The 26,595-nt window shown below is 35.3% G+C and overlaps 2 protein-coding genes across 2 annotated transcripts in view; one reads left to right on the forward strand and one right to left on the reverse strand.

Moving 5' to 3' along the window:
• LOC117229494 (unconventional myosin-Ie) overlaps positions 1 to 26,449 on the reverse strand; it is a 39,496-nt gene extending 13,047 nt beyond the window's left edge. Inside the window, exons 1-10 of the mRNA XM_033486004.2 lie at positions 24,234 to 26,449; positions 17,514 to 17,639; positions 16,424 to 16,513; positions 16,214 to 16,308; positions 15,762 to 15,939; positions 15,421 to 15,583; positions 15,170 to 15,277; positions 14,896 to 15,024; positions 13,867 to 14,063; positions 13,359 to 13,526 (exon numbers count right to left, since the gene is read on the reverse strand). Coding sequence (XP_033341895.2) covers positions 13,359 to 13,526; positions 13,867 to 14,063; positions 14,896 to 15,024; positions 15,170 to 15,277; positions 15,421 to 15,583; positions 15,762 to 15,939; positions 16,214 to 16,308; positions 16,424 to 16,513; positions 17,514 to 17,639; positions 24,234 to 24,236 — 1,257 coding nt within the window. The 5' untranslated portion in view covers positions 24,237 to 26,449. The remainder of the gene's footprint in view (positions 1 to 13,358; positions 13,527 to 13,866; positions 14,064 to 14,895; positions 15,025 to 15,169; positions 15,278 to 15,420; positions 15,584 to 15,761; positions 15,940 to 16,213; positions 16,309 to 16,423; positions 16,514 to 17,513; positions 17,640 to 24,233) is intronic.
• Positions 3,618 to 13,271, forward strand: LOC117229493 (uncharacterized). The gene is made up of 3 exons (XM_033486002.2): positions 3,618 to 3,993; positions 10,535 to 10,747; positions 11,144 to 13,271. The coding sequence occupies exons 2-3, from the start codon at positions 10,536 to 10,538 to the stop codon at positions 11,850 to 11,852; spliced, it is 921 nt and encodes a 306-aa protein (XP_033341893.1). The 5' UTR covers positions 3,618 to 3,993; position 10,535; the 3' UTR covers positions 11,853 to 13,271.
• Positions 26,450 to 26,595: the final 146 nt, after the last annotated feature.

Consider the following 26,595-nt stretch of genomic DNA (forward strand, 5'->3'; position numbering starts at 1 on the left):
CCGGTCATAAAATTTTTCTTATAACAGCCACTTTCACTTTTTCCACATTCACCCAACGACCGCGCGAATACGTTCCTGCAACTTTCATACATATATCTGCACGCTATAAAAAATGATTTCTATTTTGCAATTGCGCCTATTATTTACCGAGGTTCCTACGTCATCGAAATTTCCATGATAAATGCATTTTTCGTTTCTGCTCCAGTTGCGGCATGTATAAGGTTACTTTCGTGTGTTTTTACATTGTGGGTTAACGCTTAATTGTGTCTACGCGTATAAGTTAATTAGGTCAAAAGGCCGAAAGGTCTATGGGAAACGGTGACTTTATCGTTATGAAACAAGAGAATTAAGGAAGACAGATAATGTGGGAGATAAGCTTGCATTCTGGGTTAACTGCGGTGAAAATTGTTCAGAGAGGATCCATCTCGCTATCAATCATCCCTCAATAAAGATCTCGGTATTGTTGCTTGCTTACACATTCTACTCTGGTAGCACATCAGGAAAAAGATACAGATCGTAATTTCCCAATGGCTGGAAAGGTACGTTTTCCACTTCATTCACATGATTTACATCGTATTAATTACTGCGCTTTTCTTACGAATTAATACAAGATGTGGTTCGAAACAGTGGAATTAATACTTCGGTGCGATCTTAATGACGATGCGAATAGTCTCGTGCGTATGCGGTATGAAAAAGGGCAAAATTATGCAACACGTGAAAGACAACTTCGTTCAAGTTCATCACTATGACACAGACATCGTCAACAAACTGCATGGTATATTTTAGACACTTAGTTCTAATTTAAGAAATTCATTTACAACCGTTAAAGTTTTTAACAATTGCTAATTAATTATTATTAATTAACAATTCTTAAGTTATTTTTCTTTTTTATATTTATTATTCTTTATTATTATTTATTGTTTATTTATATTAACGTCGCATCAAATGCAGTGGTTATTAGCGACGACTATTATTTCCTTGTTTTTGGAAACTTTATTATACAATAAGGTGTGTTTTAAGAATGTAATAACTTGAGAGTAAGTTTTGTTTAAGTAATTTGAACGGAATTCGCATAATAGATTTGTCTAATCTCCTATCCGTGCGAGGACACACATTCCATTCCGTTTTCAATGAGTGGCAAGTAAATAACCGCGTTCGCCATTCCCACAGCGATTTTTATAATAGTTGGACAGACATACAACAACAAAGTTTCGCTGACTAATTAGAACCTGGCGAAACGACTTTCCGTTGATAACACAACGTCAAGATTTCAACGAGATAATAACACGTTGCCCATCTCTATGTTCTGGTTTATACAATCTTCGTATCTAGGAAGAGTGCTAACAGCTTCTTTTCCTGATTTCCGTCGATAAGGTATTATTTTGTGAAAGCGAATCGCGCGAAAAAATGTACATCTTAATACGAAAACGGTAGTATTAATTCTAATGGAGCAACATCACGCAGGTGGCGTGCATATGCAACATCTTTCCGACCCATTTAATCTACGTATTTCATAGTTGTTTCTTCCGAGATACGAAATCTTTCTGAGAAAAGAAAATTTAGTAAAAGTATATACAGGATGTTGATTAACAATGATAGATATGAATATATAATAGAAATTATTAATATCGGAGATCTCGATGCAAAACAGCAATTTTCTAAAGCAATCGAAATCATTAAAATCTTCTCAAGTCGTCACAGTTTTGCATTTTACCAAACCAGTTTCGTCGTAATCACGAAATATATATATATATATTCGTAATATATATAATAATATATATCCTATATATCCTAATATCCTAATATCCTATATATCCTAATATCCTATATTCTAATATCCTATATATCCTAATATCCTATATTCTAATATCCTATATATCCTAATATCCTATATTCTAATATCCTATATATCCTAATAAATATATGTCCCAATATATATATAATAATGCATAAAATCTGCAGTCTTCTAATAAAATGATGGATAATTCTAAATGCTGGTCGGCGCTAAGCCGCTTTCCTCCAGTTATCATCGATGGAATATCCATTTGTAATGATAAATATTAATAATTACAATTGCCGCGTTCGAAAGTTAAGCACAAAAAAGGAGCCGGACTACAATAAGAGAAGAAAACGCGTCGTAAAGTTTAACCCTAATATGCCGTTTTCCTTTGACAACGTCTTCCGGTAGGTGAATGCTTGAAATTGAATTCTTAATGAACCGCTTCAACCCATTTTCTCAGCCTTGAATAGCAGGATTTCCTGTGACATCCACGTAGCCGAAAATAAAACGAACTTCCACAATTACACTGCAACTATACGACGATCTTGCTTAGAGATTTCGACGGATAACAAAACCGTTAGGTTCCTCCTCCCAATACTGACAAAACGCTTTAATTGTAACTAGTTCGTACGGTTCCTTACGCATGTTAATTGTCATAACGCGGATCCTCCTTCAACTTGTTTCAGTACAGATTCTATAGCAAAAGCAAGATAGAGCATCCGAAAGAAATTTTTCCGTATTGTATTTCGCATCTTTTAATTATCGACGTGTTGATTCTTCGTGTAACTTTTTGTGTAAAATTCTTCGTGTTGCCATTATTTCGGACGAAATTATACGAAATTCATCAGCAAATAATATGAAAAGTCTATTATAGAATAATTTCACGGTGCGAAACGGAAGAAAGTGCAAATTTCTAAAGAAATTTCATTTTAGCATAGCTCAATCAAAGCGATTAATTGATCGCAGATCTTTATGTATTCATAGCACGTGCAGATTCGTAAGATACACGAAAACGTGAAAATTAACAAATGTGAATAGCATTTTATCTTGTTTTTACCATAAATCTTCTCCGATTTGGAAAAGTCGATAAAAATGGTAATGTGCATGATCATCCACAATTTATCAATTTTTATAGATTTAACATTTTGCAGCGTAAAAATTACCGCAAGTAGTATACATGCATTTTCGACTAAGGTACTCGATATTATAAAAAAAGTCCACTAATGTTTCCTGCAAAAAATTCCTATATATTAAGTTTCTTTAGATCGTTAACGATTATTAACGACACTAAATGACAGCATGCTGACATAATGTATAAAGCTTCTTTTTCTAACATGAAATATTGATATGCACACCTCTGCATCCACAAGCCTCCTCCCCACACAGTTTTCTTTTCCCGCCACTGTTCGTTAACCCCTTGCACTACCATTTGTTTCATAACTTCTTCGCCCATGGTAATTTCCCTAATAAAAATTTACTTTTATTCCTAGAGTTGTTAACAGAACAATTAAATTTCGTTTCGATTTAGAAGAAATGACTAACACTCGCAGTTACTAGATCATGCATGAAATCGTTATCACGAGTCTGACCCGTTGCTGTAGCGCAAGGTATTAGAAGTCGCGCGTTCCGCGACAGCCGAAAATGATTTCGGAACAATCGTATCAGAAAATTTCACGGCGCGAAACGGAAGGAAGTGTACAATACTAATTGCAGCGGTTACGCGGACAGTCGTGAATAAAGTGCAGGGGGAGGTACGCGGAAAGAAAGGTGGGGAACAGACGGAGCGAGAGAGAGAATCAACGTTTCACTTAACCATTTCATTACCTTCAGTCGAGCCTTAGCCGCAGTGCAAACAGAACCGGCGTATGTGCAAGGTGTACACCGATTCCCGTCCGCTCGGCAGACCGACCAAGTGAACCGGTACATTTGCGCGCGAAACATGACTGTTCCTGGCTCCTGTTGTGGCTGTCAAACGATAAATAGCGCAGGATCCGGCAGCCCGTTGATCGCGTCGTTCTAAATGGATTTTTTCGGTCCGCGGCGATTCCGATCTCGCTCCAAGGAAACAACGTCGTTGCTCGAGAAAACTGGGACCGAGTAACGTGAATCCTGCATCCACGAGACAATCGCGAGCGACCGCAGCCTACACCCACGGGATCAATTGACCCGGGAGGATCATATTCGCGCTAACCTATTTCGATTTTCCACCTCAGGTAGGACTGAAACGTTCTGTTCACTAGATTACTCATGATTACTCATGATTACTCATGATCGCTATTTTTCATTTTTCTATTCGTCAGGTCTTTTTGGAAAGCTTTGCCTCTGTTGTTTTCCAAATTGACACATCGTACAGGGATTATTTGGATTATTTGTATAGGACCTTCCTTTAAGTCCCGACAGTGGGTTTTAGCACATCTTTTTACGGGCACAATGATTTTTATCTGGCAATCATTTTGATTTTAATCACTTTAATTTTAAGCGCTTTGATTTTAATCGCTTTGCATAATATAATTTAATGATTTCTTTTGGGATTATTGCATAAAAGGCTTATTTTTATGTAATACAGTGAAAAGGTTTTAAGTAAAAGGTCATTAATAATGCAACAGCAACTGCTGCTGTATCGTAATGCAACAGTGATACCAATTTTGGTCATGAACAAATGAATAAGTGTGAATTATTTAATAGTTTCACTTAATATTATGTAACACAGTAGTTCAGAACCGTATTGGTCGATTTCTAAAAGCCATAAATGATTATTATAATACGACACGTTTTTCTGTGAACATTTCTCCTACATATGGCGATAGTGTGGCAAGTCTTGTGAACATTGAAACCTGGTGCAAATGTTTTCGCTGACTAAAAGATCGTTTATGGTAAGAAATTCTTAGTATTGTAAGGATACAAACGTCATTCTTGCTCAGTTTTCTTGTAGTATGCAAACACGCGAATGGCAGAGGACAGCAGTTTACCGATTACTACAATCACGTTAATAAGTTAATTAAATGGCAGACGATCGTGCGAATTTGCCACTTTTAAATGCCAGCATAAATAAAATATCGTTTTGCTTTGCTCAAATAGATTTAAAGACGAGGCTTGCCAACAGCGAATTTTGTTTCGTCTACTTTCTTCGACAGTCATACAAATTTTAATTGATCAAATACTGGAAATAAAGTTACAAACACTGGTTACAGGAAATATCGATGGAATGAGGAATCCTCTATCAATATTAATTATGTTTTGGCTGGTACGTAGTTAGCAAGTTTTTATTTCTATTAACTGCGCTTAATACAACCTAAACAATTTCATAAGATCTAGTTTACGTTCCCTATCGATTTAGAATTCCTAATTATTTGAAAGTTCTTAATCGTAGCATAGATCGTTGATCTAATGTATTCTAAGGCGAATGGACTATAAAATGATTTTGATCTATAAAAAGCAACGGGACTGGTATGTAAACGTATCTTCAGGAAAACCGACTCATGCCGGATAGAGAAAACGTAAAATAATGGAAAGTGAGAGTTTACGCTTCAATTATTCCGGAAAATAATTAGAATACGTCCCGGCTCATTAAATTTTCCATTGTTCCGCTCAACAATAACCATGACTTCTAATATTCCTTGAAGAAAATACTAAAGCTTCTTTATTAGAATTTTAGTATCTACAAAAGGTCTGTGGTATACAACAATTAGACAGCAAAACGTTCATGGCACTGGAAACAATTACCGAACGAATCATAATAAAATTAAAGACTCGAACGAAATTTGATTATTTTTATGAATATTTTCCTTTTCTTAAAGAGAGATTGTAGCTTCCACGCGAGCAAAGTTATTCGATGTGATTTAAATATTGCGGAATATGATTACTGATATAGTTTACGCATTCGACCAATTGTGCCCGCGGCACATGAGAACGGATTGAACGGAAACGGAAGTCGCGGACATTAAAAGAAAATAAAGCTGTACGTTAAATGGTTTCACGTGGCATAATGCAACAGTCGTACTGAATAAACAAGCCAACAGTATTCACTCGTTCCTGTTTAAAAAGAAACTTTTAGAATGATTGTCCAATGTTCATGTTTGTTGGTAAAATCCTCGACACTGCAAATTTATGTAAACATCCGGACTTTGTTAACACGTAATAGCTTTAATGATATATCATCGAAGAAAATTGTTCGTGGAAAATTTTCAATTGAGACGTTTATTTACGAACACGTCAAATTATATACAAATTAAACACATTATTATATATATTCATATATTATTTACTAGGACCATAAAAAAGGGATAAAATATTTGTTTGCTTACGCATATTTCGGAACACTAAAATTACATACAAGAAGGATATATTTAGGTGGAGAAAATAGTTCCATTTTCAAGGTTCGATGCCATTTGAGTGCTGTAAAAGTTAATTGCAAGTGAAATCAATACAAATGAACTTTCCTTTAAATACCTGCTGGTGTACCTGTCGTAATTAACTTGCGTTACAGGAAAGTACTCGTTATAACTTACTCCTCAGATACTTGAAACGTCAACGAATAGTTTAATTTAATTTTTATAATGAGGCCAAATGATTCGATAAAATGTACAATTGCAAATATGTAGATACACTAATGAATAATTGTCTTCTTTTAATTTATATAAATAGCAAGTGTTTTAGATGTTATTTCTCGTTACACTTTCTTATTAAAAATGTTTATTGATGTCATTTTCTACGGCTGATCAAAGCAGCCGATGGAAGGAAAATTTCTGGGGTCTAATAATGAAGATAATGACCAGCCAGGTAATAGTTTACGGGTAGTAGTTTCCATCGGCTTGGGAATTGTCGCTTGAAAAATGAATAAATCGGCGTGTTATTTGCGACTGATGGAAAAAAACAGATAATGAGAACCACGATGTTTTGATTATCGTCTAACCGCAAAGAATATTTTACTAGAGTTTCCAACTTTCACGGAAATTAAGTGCGCTATCAATTTATGCATTTCTTCGCGGATGAAGAAGTTGGATTTACGATTCCGGTAATATTGTCTTTTCAAATAAGTAACATCATGATTTTTAAAATCGACTTACACCTTCAAGTTTGCGGATAAACAATCTATTGTTAATTTATTAACAGGATGTTGTTAACAGTCAGCACGGCAGCGATTGGATTTGCTATGAATTTCAATAATACTTCAACAATATTAACAAAGTAATGGTAAAAGCAATATCAATATTTTTGGAAGTTAGATATTCGTCCAAGGCAAGACACGCTTGAATCATCATAATCGTTCGGCATTCTTTCCTAATCATCGCGTTATTATTTTCCGAGCCTTGAAGAAATCATCTACAGGTAATTACGTTGCCAATATAGAGAGAACAATAACTCTTTTTTCACCGATGAAACAATGCTACGCAGGTGTGTCAATGTCAAGACAATTCTACAAAATTACCTTGGAACAGTATAAAACGAATGGAAACATAAAACCTGTTCTACATTCAGTAATAATAGTCCATTGAGGATAGTGATACAAAACACTTTGAATCCTCGCTCGATAATAAGGAAGAATTTTGCTCCGGTTTCTGGCCACCCAGGCGGAAAATCTGTATTTTGTGTAAACATCCTCAATCTAATCGTAATGATCCACAGACTACTGGACTGCAGATCTTTATGCAAAATAATTGTGAAGTATAAGAGAACGTAGAAATTCGAGCAGGGGTTATTTCCACGTGACAAAATTAAAAAAATTTGGTATAAAAATTTTTTTATCCGAGGCTCCGTTTTCAAGAAAATGGACTTTAAAGTTTATTCATCTTTGTAAAGGATTTAATTGTCGTCTATTCTTCTACCGCAGTTGCCTCCGTCCGAGATAGTGTTTACAAATATTAATTGTTGCGAACTACATACTGTCCGTTGCTTAGAAAAAGTCCGCTGAGTAGGGTAAACGCGTTTCCCTTATTGGCAGAAACGATGCCTTCCTATCAGCCCCAAGTTAGCCGCAACACTGAATTTCCAGAAAACGAGGGATTCGAGTTCGGCCGAATAAAAAGAAATAACGCCTTCTTACTCCCGTCACGTCTCGCTCCCCCGTGATCACTATTTTCGACTAGGAGCACAGCAAACGCGTGCGCCTGTGCTTTGTGTGAGTGTGTGTGTATCATTTACGTGATTACGGACGAGCGAGACGCGCGACGGCAGTCAGGAGGCATAGAACAATCAAGACAAAGTGAAACAGACGCAACAATTACAAGATGGAAGAGCGTTGACTTATCCCTAAAGCAATAACTTCAGATTCTTCTGATGAAAACATGATTATTTGTAATTACTAATTAGCATCTTGATTAACTTTAACAAAATAATCTTGATCAGTTTTTCATTGGATTATGCAGCAAATGATCCTAAGTATAACCGATTATATTTTTGTCAAAAACGTCCGTTGTTCGTATGTTAATAATTTTAAAGAGTTGGATACAGCAGATCGATATTTTTGAATTATTTTAACTATTCTTCTATATTTCATTACAGTCAATAAATGCATAAGAATTTTGCAATTATTTGCAACAGTCATAAATGTATAAAATTCACAGTCTAGTTATTACTATTCTCACAGTTATGAAATCATCCGTGGAAAAGTATCGATATGCAAGGTTTCGCCAGGTATCGTATGGGAAACTCGATAGCGGACAAATCCGTGCGTTACAGTGACTAGAAACCAAACCCACTTGACAAACCGACTCCACGTGGACTCTTACGTTCACCGAGTGTAGTCGAGTACGTTCACCAGGGCAACGAATGCACTTGCACTTTTTAAGAGAACCTGTTTCCGTTACAACGCGAACCTACATTGAGTGAACCACACCTACTGAGACTCCAGACCATAGATCTCTTTGGAAAGGAGGACCTTTCCGTTACTTTTGCGGGGTGACTAGCGACCCGTAATTACGGAAATTACTCTAAGATATTTTGCCGATCGACCGACCATTTCTTGTTCTATTGCGGAAACAGAAATGGCCGTTCGATAAAACGAAAAGTTCACGATTCTTCAATCGAAGTCGCGCCGACGCATGGGATAGTGAATCAAAGAAACAGTCTGATATCCTTCTTTGGCATTGTGGATTCGATGCAAGAACAACCACAAGTTTGGTATTCGTGTTACGGGCTGAGAAACAATTTTCGGTTTGAGATTCTTGTTTGGACCAGATCATTAATTTTGTGTTCGATATTCCTTGTTTAGAACTGATAATTATTTTTCAGTTTGATATGCTTGTTTGGAACTGATCATTAATTTTGTATTTGATATTCTTGTTTGAAATTGAAAATCAATTTTGTGCTTGATATTCTTGTTTGAAACTGAGGAAGGGTCTAGTGTTTAATATTCTTGCTTGAAAATGAAACACAATTTTGAATTCAATATTCCTGTTTGAAACTACGAAACAATTTCGAACTTGACGTTCTTGTTTCGAACTGTGAAACAATTTCGCTTCTTAATTTGTATCTACTTACTCGCAATTACTTTAAACGCATATTTGAACCAAGTGAATTGTACTTCATTATTCCTTAATAATCGTTTTATATAGTCGTAAAACTGAAATACCTTGAAATGGCGATAATTTATAGGAAATTTATTCGAAATCATACATATTTAAAAACCCATTTACCGAAAATAAAGGCTGTTAAAACCTCCTGAGCGAAGTGTTTGCTATTCATCGAATATTATGATCGCAACTTCGTCGACGCGAGAAGGCCTGCGTAATCCACGAGGCTATGTTGTAAAGCAAGCCTAAAATGACGGCTCGCGGTTTCATCGCATTCGTTTGTAATTATAGCTAATTGTTATTAGTCACGTTATTCCGTCGATCATAAGAGGTATGCATACTAATTCGTTGCGCGGCTTATATAAGTGAAACAAGAGAAATTGTATCATTTTGTTCCTTCAGGCTGGTCGTGCGAGCAGGCAAAACTTTCACTGCGTTTATTATAACGCGCTCGTTACATGCTGTTCTATGTGGCTGACCAGGGACGTTAAATTTATCCTGTTTTTCATTGCTCGCTCACTTCCTTTTGTGAAAGGAACAATATTTCTTTCGACCCGTTGTCTACACCTTGCATTTTTGCCGGCGTGGCGAAAGATATTTGTTTCCGTGAAACAGAGCCACCGAGATTTCGATTTGCTGCGCCATATTGCCCTCGTGGAGGAAACTATTTTATTTCTCATCAGATTCCTGGTTTTATTCCTAATTAATTAACCCTATTTAAGAATTTGCAGGATAAAGTAAAATAATTTTCGTTTAATTTTCTTTGGAGTTATTGTATTGTGATTTCTAATTTTTGTTACCTAGCTGTTTTTGCATCATGCGTAGGAAATTTGTACACTATAGTTTTATAAAAATGTTATTGAAAAATTGCATGTTTCTCCTTGGTCATATTTTATGCTAATTTTTATTAAACGGCTAATTTTGTATTACCCTGGGCTGCAATCTGTAACCCTCGGAATGAATGACGAAAAAGTGAATAAATAAATTATAAACGAAGTAATAACGTCAGAGAAATCGGAACTTCAAAGGAAATTTATAAACTTTGTTAAATTTCGCAGAATATTATTTCCTTAATGATTACAACGGTTACAAAACGCGGTGTGAAAAAATCTTAATTTTCGCACTGTTCCTTATTGAGCACAATTATAAACTGCACCAATGACGCAACGATATTTACGATAAGTTAAAGAAATGACGAAATTCATGATTTTTCGACGATTCACATAGTAACATGAATTTCCAGAATGTCAGCAGCCGAAAACTATTACGCAACGATCGTACTGTTTGTACTTACGTATCCGTCATTCTCGGCGATGGTTCTTCCAAGGCCGCCATCTTCGCCGAATCATATACCGCAAGACCAAGGATTAAGCGACAGAAAAATCTACGAGGGAAAGGCTCTTCAAAGTTATCTACAAAGTTCGAACGTCGAAAGACCGAATACTAACGATTACAGGTATTAATTGTTCTTTGCAATTTTCACCTTATTCTTAATAGCTCTAATTGTTGCTCCTTTTCCTTATAATATAAAACTATCGCGACATCCTTGCTTCTTGAACACGAAGTTTGTTTTGATTACTGTTTTGATTATTAAACTCTTAGTTTTTAAAACAAGAACGTTTTAATTTTTCGATGCTAGTAATTATCCTATTATTCATACTTATTATTTCATCTAATCGATAAGTCACAGCCAAATAAAGTCGTTTAATTAATGAAACTGAAGCTAGATATATTACATTAAAAATGAATTTCAAATCCTAGTTAACAATCAGTGTCAGCCGTATGTGACCTACGTTAGCAAGCATCACAAAACAAACAACTTTTCCGATTTAATCACCGAACCTGATTTTAGTTTCCTAGAGATCGAGCTGCAGAGCAGAGACGACCTGGATCCGGCGAATCTGCAGAACATCGTGCACGCGATGCTGAAGCCACCTGAGCAGGTGCAAAACGACAGCTACCCTAACCCAGAGGTGATTCCACACTCGATCTTCGGTGTGCGAGACTTCGGTCTGTCGCCGAGCTTCAAGTTAAAGATGTTCGACGAGGACAAACACGTGCTAATGGAACCGCCGAAGCTTCAAAATTACAACGAGAAGCTTTACTACCTGAAGAACAACAGGCCCAAGGTCTACGTGAACGTGAGAGGTCACAGCGGCTCTTTTCGAAAAGACCCGACCACGAGAACGACTTCCGGCGACGACTCCATGGAATTTCTCCGAGTGACGCCATACCTGCAGAGACAGGTGGACTGGAGGTCGCATACTAACAAGAAGAGTCGGCTACCGAAAAAGTTCGACCGTCGAGTGGATCATGCCAGTCGGAAAAATCTTTCTAGGACCACGGAAAAGAAGAAACTGAGTAGATTAGCGTCGGTCTATGGAGCGGACGATTCCACCACCGAAAACTCTATGGTGACCTCCAGCGAGCTGCCGAAACAGATACCTGCACCACCGTCGAAGGTGCCAAGCAGAAGTCTGATGACGCAGACCACGCCAGTGCAGAGATACTCGTTGCGAAGAACGGACATATTGCCCGGATATAGTTTCCCCGATGCCTGATCCGCAGGACCCGTGAACCACAAGGTTCCATTGTCACGAAAGCCTCAGTTCTATGAGGTTTTGGAGTCAGAGACATGGACAGGAACCGCCTGGGTTCAATCTGTTATAGACACTGACGGATTTGATTTTGAAGGAACTTGGACATTGTCTTCGAGATCTGTTTATGGCGTAGTTTCCTAATGAGAACGCTGTTAGGAAAGTCCAAGGAGTCTTTCAGTTTTCATTTACACAGGGAGTTTCATTTTGTATGAGCTGTGTAGTTATCTTCTAAATTGCTCGTTGTAGAAGACAGTAGAACTTTGCTAGCATTTGCTGAAAATTCTGCGCCAATTGCAAGAAAGGAGAGTCAAATAGAGTGAATTCCATTTATATGAATTCCACTTATATGAACTAAATCTTAGTAATGCCTGGTTAACTACTCCCATTAAATGAATGAATAATCTTTTGTCAGTGGTGGGAGACACGTGGACTTAAATCATGTGAACCCGTTCGTCTCCCGTCAGGTTCATATAAATGGGGTAGTTAATAATTTACAAGCTTTCATAAATTCTTCTGATATTTTTACTGTTTATTCTGTTTATTCTACAATGAATAAGTTTATAATTGCATGATTCAAATGGAACACCCTGTATAGTCTAGTTTTTCAAAAGAAGAAACTTGACGTATCCTGATTGTTATAACAATTGGCATAATTTGTGTTAATTCACACTTGCAAAGAAGAAGCGAGCATGTCACAGTTATTTTATTTCTTTTATTTTTAAGTTGATGTTTCCTAGATTTGAAAACGTCACGCACCACTGCACCCAAGACACGTTCATTGTAGAGATTGTTTACTTGAGAAGGTTGATGTACAGAGGAAATTTTGAAAACGGGGCTATGAGCCGGATAAGGTTGGGAAACTATGAACTACAGCGATGTTAGATAATAATTTACACCAAATAAAATTCGATATAACTCAAAGGATCACGTAAAGGACGTTTGTTGCTGCAACCTGTATGCATTTCGTTCTCTATGCAGTGTTCACTTCGTGTGCATTGAACAAATAGATTCGAATTGCATTTTTTAAATATGTTCTATGCGAGTTTCGATTAAAAGATTGTCTATACTAATTTGTACTCCGAAAAGTATTTGACACACGTCTACTTTTCTTTGATTCATAGATGAATGTTTTTCTTTACAATTCTGTGACCAGAATCACCACTTAAACGAATATTAAATAGTCATCGAGACTTTGCTTCTGTGATTACAGTGTCGTGTCCTTATGTCTAATGCAAATTTTCTACTTAAAGTATTAGCGTTTACTTTAGAAACAGTACAAACGTTTTGTGTGAACGTATTAAACGAATCAACATATTTTTATAATACCAACTCGAATGTAATTTGCAGTTGAATAAATGCGAGTGGTTTTTAATATATTAATTCGTAGCGGTTCTCATAATTCTTATTGAAGATGTTATTGTAATCTTTTATAAAACCAGAATTACATAAGTAAAAAAATGCACTTACCTGTTCAGCTTTCAAGGTGAGCTCTATAAAAATTTGCTGCAGCTTTTCGTTCACGAAATTAATGCAAAATTGCTCGAAGCCATTCTTCTCGAAAATTTCGAAACCATAGATGTCTAAAATTCCAATCTCGAAACCATCTGACGTAGTTTCCATGGCTGCATTAATTTTCTGTAACAAAGTAGCACAGTTTACATTAAAAAATGAAGACATAATTGAAAAGTATATCTATATCGCTATTAAATATATTTAAAAATAATACAATTTCTTTTCAATTGATCTTTGTTTGTATTTCTTATATTAACAGGTGAAAATTTATATTTTCATTACAAAGAATATGAAATAGAATATGAAAGAATATATTACAATTCATTACTAAATATCTTCATATTTATTTTAAATGTATACTTCAAGAAAATATACGACTCTTCAATAATCTTTATATCTTTCATATCAACCGCTAAGCATTTTTTAATTACGGAGAAATTGTTGAAATGTAACTAATACATACTTTAACTAAATAATCGAAGAGCCTGGCGTAAATATCTTTTGCCAACGCATCTCGAGTATAAAGAGCCTGTTCCACATTTAAAGTGACATCGACACTCTCAGCCTGACCTCCCCATTTAGATTCAAATTCGCGTGACGTCAATTTGTGAGCCAATTGCTCTGTTGAGATTTGGAACAGGTAAGCTGGGAACTCGAGTACTGAAACAAACAAACAATTTATTATATATTCCCTTAATTTCTAAAATTACTTACACTACTTTACGCTTTAACTTTTGAGATAAAAATGTTGTAGTGGAAGATGAGGACATTTTATTTTTATAAATTGAAGGATATCTGAATTACGTTTATGGAGATTTAATGACAACATTTTCTGCTCTGCAACTAAATGTAATTGTGTTCATACATAAAGCGCGTTTGCAAAGGGGAATTATGCAAGAACGTACAGACGCGTTTCGACTTGGAGTGTGCAGAACATTTTAGTTTCCAGTACTCGACCTTCTTCATAATTGTGGTGGAATCAAGACTCGGTCCCACGGTTTCTCATCGACTGACTCATGTCCCGAGAGAAGAATAGGAGGACAAGACGATTGGGAAAGAAATAGAACGAGCAAAATACACACACGTGCGCGAATGAAATGATTAGATTGCGTTTTTTATGCAGTTTCAGCGTACACGACGATGCAAAACCGTCTAAAATAAAGTCACTAATGCTAGAATTGATAAAGAAGGATCGTCTTTTGTGTCGAGTTTATTTCGTTTCACACTTCCCGAGTGAAAATGTATCCATCTTTTGTCTCTAGAGATTGTATAATGCGTGATTTCTTGCTGATTGTGTTGTAATGTAATATGTATTCGTTTGCAGAATGAGATTATGAACACAAAATATATTGGATTCAATTTTCAAGCAAGAATGATTGAAATATTTATCAATACTCAGAATAATTGTAAATATAAATTTTTGTAAAGAATATTTACAACACAATTTGATGACAGAGAACTTTCTAGAATTTGTATAATTAGGGATACTTACACTGTTTGTCGGCAACCTGTGAATAATTTTCTTTCTCCATGAATTGTATGTTTCCTAAATGAAGAATTCCGGCAACTATTGCAAAGATATCATTCACCTCCGAATCACTTAATCCCATCACACTTAATCCTAAAAAGAGAAAATTGTGACTTTAGTGAAGCATTTTAATCCGCCTATTAGAAGTAAATGTTTAATCGGTCTATTACAAATAAACGACTAATCGATCTAATCAAAAGTTAATGTTTGTGTACGAAATTCAAGAACTAAGCAATACCTTTTAACGTTTCTTGAAAATCACGAGCATCCGACACACCCTCAACTCTGTGATTCCCTCCATAGTTGAGATACTGATAGTAATCGAGATCCGTTAATCCTAATTCGGCTGTAAAACAAAGTGAAAAATACCTTGTTAAATCAAGCAGTGTTAAAAAGACTAGTTTATAAAAATATACAAAAGATCCACTAAAGTAATGAAGGAAAGAATGTATCAGAATTGTCTAAACATAATTACCAATTGATATTTACATTTCATTTGTTGGTCCGCGCCTGTGACCAATTGATAGAACACATGGAAGTTTCTCTCGCCATAATTATGACAAACTACCCTTGATTTTTCTAGTAGGAAATTCGAAATTTTTCCTCCGCTTGGTTGCCCGCCTCGGCCGAATTGCATTTGCACGTATTTACCCTAGAAATTGAATATCCTTAAGATATTTTGATTATTCTTTTAACATTAGAACTGCCAAACCGTAAAACTTCTGCTAGAAATATTTTTATAATATTAGGAGTTGTAAAAGAAAAAATTTTGAAACTCATTTTGATTGATTTGATAGTTCTAGTACAGTTCATACTAAGATACAACTTACGAATCTGCTACTATTATTGTTGCGCACTGTCTTCGCATTGCCAAATGCTTCTAACAGTGGATTAGACTCTAGAATTACGTCCTTCACTTTTTGCACTCGCTCGCCACCTCCGCTGACTCTTGCAATATACGACATTATGTATTTTGCAGCTACTGTTTTTCCAGCACCGGATTCTCCACTGTAAAAAACACATATTCTTACACATTTTTGTTATTATATTTTATTTATTATATTCGACCATTTGCTTATTCGACCGTTTCGCATATATTGTAGCTTTTTTTACATAAACATTGAAACGGCAATTTCGTATCTTATCACATGACACAGATAAACTCAACAGTTTTTATCTATTGTAATGTGTGCAACACAATTGTTATTGTAAATCATTTTTATTGTCTATCACCAACGTCAGAAAGATAAAATGAATGTGCGGATAGAATAGGTTGTAATACCTGATGATAACACACTGGCTTTCGTTATCAATCAACATATTTCTGTACATCTCATCTGCCAATCCATATACGTGAGGAGGATTCTCATATGGTGCCTAAAATAAAAATAGAATATAAATAACATATAATTTAAATAGAATATAGATAATATATAATTTAAATAAAATATATAATTTGATCGCTATGAAATAGCAGATTGTTTAAACTCACTGCGCCTTGGTAAATTTCGATCTCCCTCTCCCCGAAGTAAGGCATCTGCTTGAAAGGATTAATTGACACTAGCACGGGACCGATACATGTCTGTTGCTCATTAAGGAAATTAACTTTGCACATCCATCATTTCTACACGTTTCAACACTAAGCATACTGAGCCCTGAAGCAACTAACGTGAGTTGCTTTATAACTAGACTGCGGATATTTATGCAAAATCAAACTTTTCCGAGACGATTATACGAAATAGGAATTAAATACAAATAAACTGTTTCTTCTAATAATTTGAATAAGTTGCAAATAGTGTAACAATATTATTAAATTGTTTTTATGTCTCCTCAATTTTATATTTCAGCTATCCATTTTTGACATAAATGCATCAAATCCGCAGTCCATTTATAATGATGAGAAAATTGTATTTAGTTTAATCTTCCACTATTTTTATTATAATATATGTTTGGATTAAGAAATTTATACAATCATTTTTCTCCGCTCGGTTGCCCGCCTCGGCCGAATTGCATTTGCGCGCGTATCTGCCCTAGAAATTGTATATACTTCAAACATTTTGATTATTTACTTAACATTAAAACTACCAAGCCGTAATAATTCTTTCAACAATTTTAAAAGAAACATCGTGAAACTGGTCATTTGGACCGACTCGGTACGTTTAGTGTTAAAACTACACAAAAAGAGTGATGCATTCAAGTTGTTTCTAGAATTTTTGAACTAAACGCTTTCACGAGTAGTACTCTATAGATGTATAATAATGAAAATTAAAGAAAATTAATGAAAGACGTAGCTCCGAGTCTAATCGATACCATCTAATATCGCGATGTCTTACGAATGTTCTGGGCTCGAAGGAAAGAAACCTTTTAAGATAACGAATTCAGATCAGTGGTCTTGAAAATGTAGCTACACTCATGGGTCTTATTTATTTATTCAGTTATTTTCTTCATGCGGAAAGCTTGCGTTAAAATTTTCTTACCTTTATGCCACCGTATTTCAAGTGTTTCATACAGTTTCGAATAATATTTGAATGTCTGAAGTCGCCGTTGCTTCTGATTTTAGACGTGTCAATAAAAAAGGATACGAATATGTAATCGTCCATGTATCTTTTCCGCAGGTTGTCGATAATGGCTTCCTCCGATATTTTCGGAAGAAGAACCATGTCGTCCACGCCGGAAACTTTGACATTTTGACTCTGCCAATGATACACCTGAAACAAAAATTAATAACATAATAAATGTACGATGAATGTGCATATTGTTATATATCATATTTTAAGAACATATTTTAATTTCTCTTCACGTCATAAAATTTGAGGTACTATAATTATTTTACTTTCACGTATAATGTTCTTCGAATTTAAACGTGTATAATGTTCTTCTTCAATTTAATTGCACCTATGCAGCAGGTGCCATAAAAGTGTGCAGCTCATGCAGATCCACAGTCGAGCCGAACGAATTAGAATACATCTCTATACATTTCTACGTGCACAATTAGGTTCAAACAGGTTTTTTAAAACACCGAACTTTAAGTGCTTCAAATACCGCAATTGTAATATATTATCAACTCTTTATTTAATACAAATGGCAATGAAGCACAGAAAGTCACATAAATCCAATTATGTCTTCCGTGTCGCTGATCTGCAATGCATTCTCCATTCGATACGTTCAAGACTATCGACCGTAAACCGTGCTACAATACGAATGTGTGCGGATACAAAAACGTGAATCTGTTTAGGACTTTGACGGCGAGGCTCAGATCCATTTAGATTCAAGTATATAAATACCTAAAATTAATTCATTATATTAGGGGGATCGGAAAGTTATGTCGTTTGTTTACATTAAATTCAAACAGATAAATATGCGCAGAAACGACATTACTTTCCGCGGTCCCCCTATACATCAAATATAAAAAAATGCATATAAATGTATTATAATATATCATTACGCATTAACTCAAAACTTTAAACTAATTTGGGAAATAAATTGAGATTAAAAAATTGAGAAATAATAGGAATAATAAAGCATATTCTGTTATATTCTTGTTAAAATGCCGTCCAAGTGCTAAAAATCTGCAACCTATACACACGGATTATGTCTATCGTAACTGCAAAACCCGACTGATATAAATAAACAATCCAGACGAAATATTAATTACCCCGTTGTCTGTCAACGGTCAAACTTGTGCAATAAACATACAAGTTATATAAAATTTTCAAAATGGATCGCTTTGTCGACTGATTGTTGGCGTTGCGGCCTACGATATCAACACTGTTGTCGCCGAAAGTCAAATCGGTGTTGATATTGTGAACATTGTCGCAGCATTATGAGTCGGAATGCTGTGACTGTGCGATTCTTAGTTTCCAACGATGACAAGCTCGTAGTGTCATTCAATGTCACGGCAATAAAGCCGGTAACATCAATTCTGTGGATGAAGATCTTACAGGACCATCTATATACATACACGAATTACTGAGAGTCATATCTGGAGTGCAGATTTTATGCATTTATGGCAAAACTGAATCAGTGAACATTTTTACTTCTTACGATTTAATAATTTGTGTATTGCATAATGATTCGCAGATTAGAGATAGCGATAAAATAAAGCGAGGCATCGTATGCTTATTGACACTGAATGAGGATATTTATAAGGCAGTAAAATTTAATGGAAGTGCTACTTTATGGGTTGAAGTGTTTTTGAAGATAGCGATTGCTTTTTCTTTGTCAAAAAATGTCATGGACATTCTGAAGCATTTAACTTATAAGAAATACATGTTTATGTCTCTAAATATGCATTTGAAACATATTCAATATTAATTTGTCTGCATTCAATTATTTCAAATAACACAGTTCGTAACTTCTCATATTTTATGCATTCACTTTAAACATAAATATTACGCTCACAATCTAGTAACAATTCAATTTGGTAAATATGAATATTGCAAATAATATCTGATACATTTTATTTAGCAAAATGTTAATATCCGGTAGCATATTTCGCTAAAAATTATTTTAAACATCAGTATTTCAAACATCAAGTGACAAAATTCTATTGAAACGTTGAGTATCATTTGGTTTACTTTGTCCATAGAAACACTTAGTAACAAAAAGAAAATGCATTCAACTTAGAAAGTATTGCGAACACGGTAAATTGCGAAAAGTCAACTGTACTTATCGTTTGCGTTAGAACCGTAGCAGATAAGAATATGCACACTATACCCATCCTCGCAGTGTACACACAGGTGTAAGTCGCGCTGTAGTATAGTGTTCTCGTTAACAAGCGACTCAGGCTCCGTTTCCTACAATCCTGATATTAGCTATCGTGCAGACGAACCGGGTTCACTGCTTAACAATGATTATGACGTTTAATAGAATGATGTAAATGGATCTACGCCCACTCGCGTCGTTGTCGGAATGCTTAACGGGGACTAAAAAGCTCCGGTAACCATAATGCAGGATGTACATACGTGTAATGCATCACGGTCAATAGCGGCAATCATTTCTCTCAAGGCGCCTTCCTTCGAGTTCGGTTTATCGAGCTCAAGGCAGCAAGAGAACGACGACACAACGAAGACTCGATGCAAATTCGGTCTCAAGGTGTACAGCCACTGTTATAGCTCAGGAACACAATTTCTCTCTCTCTCTCTCTCTCTCTCTCTCTCTCTCTCTCTTCCCCTTTCTCTTACAGAAGAGAAATTTTTTTGAATAAATACAATTTTTTCTCTTCCTTTCTGAAGAGAGAATTATAAATTTGAATTATAATAGATTTTTAATATAAAATTAAATTGTAATGATTTTGTATTATTAATTAGAATCATAATAGATGATGAACAAAAATTTAGATCCCAAATAATAACTAATTAATAAACTACTTTTACGTTCATTGCTTTGAGAAAATGATTTTGTGGAAAAATGATGTTCTCATTATCAAGAAAGAAAGAAAGAAGGAGAGAGCGTGGTTTCTCGGCAAGCTGAACGAACTATAACTCCAGTTATGGAATCGCAATACAAACATTTTTTCATCGCCCTTTCACTCGCGCTACGCACACGTGAAATTTTCGCTGGAACGTCCTAAAACCTCGTAGGCTGTGAAAACTGTGCCGTGAGCGGAGTAGAAAATCTTCTATAACAGAATTATGTTGCTTCGTCACAGCTCAATGTTTTAACGTTTAATAAAGGCGAGTCTGAGGCGACTTTAACTATTCCAAAGTGCGTTTCCGATTTCAAAGATAGATAGGCAAAATCTTTTTTCAGTTAATTAGATCATTTCAATCAGATTGCATCTAAAAATGTTAACAAGAAACAAGTTAACACAAGTTGGATAACACGTCTGACACCTGTGTGGAAGCGCTAACTCGTAAAAATTGATCGAAGCAATTCATTACAATGGTGTTTGTGTTGATCTGTATGATCCGGATCTCTTGTCAGCGATTTGCAGAGCTAATTTTTGCAAATTTAATGCACCGCGTCGCGTGTTTTCTGCATAATTGCAATTACAAGCGGATTCCCCGTTACCGCTTGTATACCATTACACAGGAATTTATCTGCGCTAATTGTATCAGTTGAAATTAATTTAACCGGTGACCTGCTTATTTCGATCGTGTTAATATTAGTTTTGAATGCCTTAAGTGTTTCTGTGTATGCTCTAATTGGAATTCTCATTAAGGCGAAAGATAGTCGATACTGTGTTAATCGGATAGCTGTGAATCAACTACCTTGACCACGAATAATTTGGCAATAACAATTTACCTGCATGGTAAATTCTGATTATTTTTAAACTATATTAATATTTTTATAAATATGGACAATACCGTTGCTCGTACGAGGCCGTAATATTTTGTAAAGTTGAAAGACAAGTTATCGTTTGTTTAGTTCAAGTAGAAACGGCGAACGATAGACACAGACACGTTTGATACTTACAGCTTGCACATCGCGGTCATTTGAAAAATATGAAATTTTCCAAATCAATGCTCTGCATAAAATACACGTCATATATTTTTTAAATATTTTATAACCCTAATTTTCCCCAAATATTACAATTCTTTTATTTTAATACCATCAGAGAAATCACGATGCCATAACTTCAAAGAACACGCGAGCGTGTTTGTATTTTTTTTTTAAATTGGAGTTTCCATTTTCTTCTGTATTATTTCTATAATCGCCATTTTGAAAAATAATATTTTACATCTTGTATTTACATAAAACAATATCTCCTAAAATTCTTCAGTAAAATTATATCATTTTAAATGGTAGAAACAGTGACTCCATGAAGTATGACTTTCTGACCGAAAAGATTTCGAATGTCAGCCTTTTTTTCGTTAAATTATGCAACGCTGATTGTCATCACTTTTGCAATTGTTACGCGTCTGAGCACTGAGAAAGTATCGTTAAATAATAAGATTGGCTCCACTTTCCGATCATTTCGTGCTACACCGCGTTCAAACTGTCTATTACACGTTCCTTTGTTTCCCGCGAACGGGAAGTGATTCATTTTTCCTCGGTTCAATGACAAGACAAAATAAAGACGTTTATTACCATTTCAACACAAGTGCTTCTGTGAATTTCGTTTTACTGCAATAGTGACAATGGTTAGAACTGATTGCGTATCATAATCTGCATGTTGAACACTGGTTACATTGTAATTGACAATAACGAAGAAATAAAAATATTTGCATGTGTCACTGAATTATATCATTTATCAATTAACAACGCAATGTCTGCAACATGTAACTCAGACAAAAATAATATTCTCTTCAGGTATTCTATAATAATCTTAAGAAAGACTTTTACCTATTAATTATTTTATTAGGATTGTTATTGTAAGCTATTATAATACAGATACTCACTGATAATAAACGATATTACAATTAATTGTAACAACAGCTTAAAGAGGATCAAACAATGAAACGTTATACGTTGTTACATATGAATGCACACGCAACAAAATTAGTCATGAGATAATGATGACTCCATTGCGGTAGCTACCTAATTTCCTTTTTGTACTTCCTTAAATGTAGAAAAGTGAATTTACGCGAATTAATCTACTAGGAATGGTTTTTGCAGAAATAATCATCGTTTGCAGATGACTAATCCACGTTAGTCAATAGAAGGCATTCCCAAGTCACATTGTTAACGGTATTTTATTTGGAGTTGATACGCTGGCAATGAGACTATATGAAATAAAATGATTGATGGAGGTGTAAACTGTACTTTCACTTTCGAATGCAATTTCTTTGAAATCGAGCTCAAAATCGAAAGCAGATAACGAGAAACGATGCCATATTTTTAGTCCTACATTTTTCACGAGCTTCATCACTTATAAATATACACGCTTCGCCAGGATTTTCCAACGAAACTACGTCAGTAAATTCTTCGAACAGAAGCATAGAGAAAATATTATGTAAACGCATAACCTTGCATCGCACGATTTTTATCCTGATTTGAAGATAATATTTTTTCTAATATTTAATTTGTCGTTAATTTATATTAATGAATGTATTCATTTATTTTCGACTTTCTTTAGTTCGTCTGCAGTCTCATTAATACCGTAAATTTCTCTGCAAAAGATTCGAATCGATAAAGTGAAATAAAATTATTTTCTTAGACTAATGCCCTCAAAAACGTAACAAAATTGTAAAGAGGTACGGAATTCTAATGGACCTCTGTTTCTTTTTATTTGAAGGTCGTTAAACTGTCACCTCATTAACATATATTTCAAGGTAAAGATTCAAGTAACATAATCTGATGTTCGCAACATGTGCATCGAACTTTTTATCATTATAAAAATGAATCTTGTTGGTTACTTCGGCTTTCTAAGAGAAAACTCAGTTAATCGAAGATATCAACAAAGAAAGTTACTTTCTACGCTTTTGTAATATACTGATCGATTATACATTTCGCTAAATTTATTCGTTGTCACCAGTTGCATTAAAATTACTGACTGGAGTATTTAGGGATCATTGGAAGAAATATTCCCTATTGAGAAAAATAATATTAATATTTTATAGATATACTTTTCGTCAATTCATAATACAGCTATGATTTGTTATTATTACAATTAGTGCAAAGTTACTATAAGTAATTCAAGAGCTATAGTATGATGCTAAAATGTTCCTTATCAATATCTCATACTGCAAACCAAGCTACATCTTATCATCCTAAGTTTATCATATCTGATAAGTGAATATCTACGTTCGAAATTACATTTTATCTTCATTCAAAGTCATATATTTATTTGAGACCTTCGAATTGTCTTGTCAATCATTCTCTATTTGTTTCTTTTCATTAGAAAATTAAATGCTAATATTTTTATTCCGATAACATTTCATTCATACCAAGACTGCGGATATTTATGAATTTTCTGCACCATTTATACGAAACAGAATTTCATTCTTCCTTTAATAATTTCGTCAATTTTTTAGTACCATTTCCATATTCTTTCAAATTTTATCTGCTAATTGTTCTCACGAAAATCGAAATATTCACCAATGGGTGCGAATAAGAATTAAATACGACCCAATTTCCGCACCTAATCGTGTGTTAAACGTTTTGTAACAGAATTTCCAAATTGTTTCAATACTTCTACCATCCTTTTTAGCTACCAATGTTTGTGCGAATAAAAAAAGTATTCTTCATCAATTGAAGCAGACGTAGAATCCGATTTCTTCTTCTAATTATTTTGAAGTATCTCAAATTCTTTGCCGGACATTTCCAAATTCGTTCAATCCTCCGTGCTCGAAATACAGCGAGAGATGCGTGAAACCCGCATTGTGCTCGCAACCAATCAGATGTTTACCAACACTTACCATGTCGACGTAGCCGATATGCGGAGCAGTGGTCGGTGTCCAGGGACTTTGTATCCGAGAAAAACAGGGCACAAGAACGGTCCACTCACAAAAAGGCAGTCGTTGACACGATTCGCGCTGGGTCGCCTGAATCGCAGCACAGGCAGCACGGTAAACAACCACGGAACACCGAGTTGAACACCATTTGACGATCGGGGAACGGAAAGGCGAGCTGAACCGTGCTACGGTCGGACGTGTACTGATCGATGAGTCAGTGCGCCGCGCCGGTCACAGACACTGTCGTCATGTCGCGGAACGTCATTCTGAAAACCGTACTTCTACCTTCGTAATTATTTAAAAATCTCGCTCACGTAGATACGTGCGTACGCGTTAGCGCTGCCCGACGAATTCTCTACCCTTCGCTCCGACAGCGATAACTGCGGCCGTCCTTATTCCCTCGGTGTGATATGCAAACACAGATTAGCCAGAAAGTCAGTTGCCGATTCAAAAAGCTGATACAAGCAGTTTGATTGGTTAACGGACCATGTTACCAGGAACATGTAGAACCAAGAATTAAAGATTAATTCTTCTGTTAATGTACTTTCAATTTTGCGACATATTTAATTTTTAATATGAAACAGTTAATCGGAGAATATTTTTCTCTATGCCTAAAATTCGGCGAATGAGATAGTACGCCACGGTTATAGAAGATAAGACTGTAACCACGGTTATACAAACTAATCGGTAGATTGCGAATGACAAAAATGCGTAGGTGGAACATAAAAGAATGGAATGAGACTAAATGACTTGGGTACAGTGCTAGATTTAGTTTGCGCTTAGATTTATAGATCATCTTAGGAAACGTGTAGGTATAATAGAGAAGTATGGAGTAGTAGCAGAAGTAGTAATAATAATAGTAGTAGCAGTACACGTACAGAGTTTATCATTCTAAATTAAAAACAAGTAAGAAATACATGAAATGCATAATTTATTATTCGCTGGTAGATCTACGTGAAAACTTTTTTTTACTAGATTGTACTAGAACGCGGAGACATGAAACAGAGCATCACATCGTTACCATCGCGCGAGATTTATGATGATTTATTTGGAAAGATGGTACATTCACTTTGAAAGCTTTCCCTTCACACCGTAAACGTTCAAAAAACACTTTTAAGTCTGCTCGTAATTTACAAACTGCTACTAAACACTTGTTACTAAATTATCTAAAAAAAGAACATTCATAATCAATTGTATATGAATCGTGTTTCATTTTTCGTTCGAACCTCTTTGTCATTATCTGCTATTTGCAATTATGCCACTCCTAGAAAGTATGTAGGTAATTCCAAGACGGTGATTCAGAACACAATACGATAGAGATTTGTTTAAAATGGATGTATATAGTCTTAAATATGCCGATGCTTTTGATCTCCGATGTTCTGAACATCGAAATAACTGTCGGAAACAGTTCGTGCTGCGATGCAAAGGAAACAAAAGAACCAGACAAAAGAACATGAACCAGTCGATACATAAAAGTGTCGGTAACATGAAAGGCAGACAACAGTGACCAGTGTCATTGTTCCTAATTGCAGCTGCACCGATAACAGGTAGCACTTTCGTGTGCCGTTGCTCTCGCTGTACAACGGTACATTCTAAAAATACTTTTCAGTTATATAGCACACAGGTAACACCTGTTACGCCTATAATCGTGCAAGTAATATATCTGTATTAACCGATACGTGTTCGATCAAGCAAAAATTTTCCCACTGTTACACGTAACCAGACAATTTTCTTCAAACTTTCACCAGTTGATGCCATCATTTTTACTTCAATCTACGCAAACCTCACCAGTTAAAAAATATTTCTCGAGGATGTGTTAGATCGAGACATTAATTTTGATTTTTTTCTATTTATTTTCTCGTTTTTATAATTTCATTTGTTTTGAGCCCTGATCTATTCAGTGAAAGCAAAAAACACGTGTGTCCCGACGACTCATAGCGGCTAGATACGAACAATAGATTCTATCTAGCTGCATTGGATTTTTATCTCAAAATGGGACGATCAACAAACTCCGTTATAAAAATGCCAATGTATCTGTACCAAATTGTACTTGCGTGTATGCTTACTCTGAATCACACTCTCGTGTTTATGTGAAAACCGATAGTGATTCACCATGATTCACCAATGTGTTGCTAAAACTATTCTTTATCGAGAGTACTGATTAGATTACTGCGCTTATTGACAACCCTACGGGGGGGGGGGGGGGGCGCATTAGCAGATGCACAAACAATGTAGATTGAACGTGTTAATCTCCCGATGCAAATGGGTTTGTGTAGTGAATGTTTCTAAACGCCGCATGGAATGTGACCGAAAAATACTGATCTGC

The sequence above is a fragment of the Megalopta genalis genome, chromosome 3 (assembly GCF_051020955.1).
Source record: "Megalopta genalis isolate 19385.01 chromosome 3, iyMegGena1_principal, whole genome shotgun sequence".
Lineage (NCBI taxonomy): Eukaryota > Metazoa > Arthropoda > Insecta > Hymenoptera > Halictidae > Megalopta > Megalopta genalis.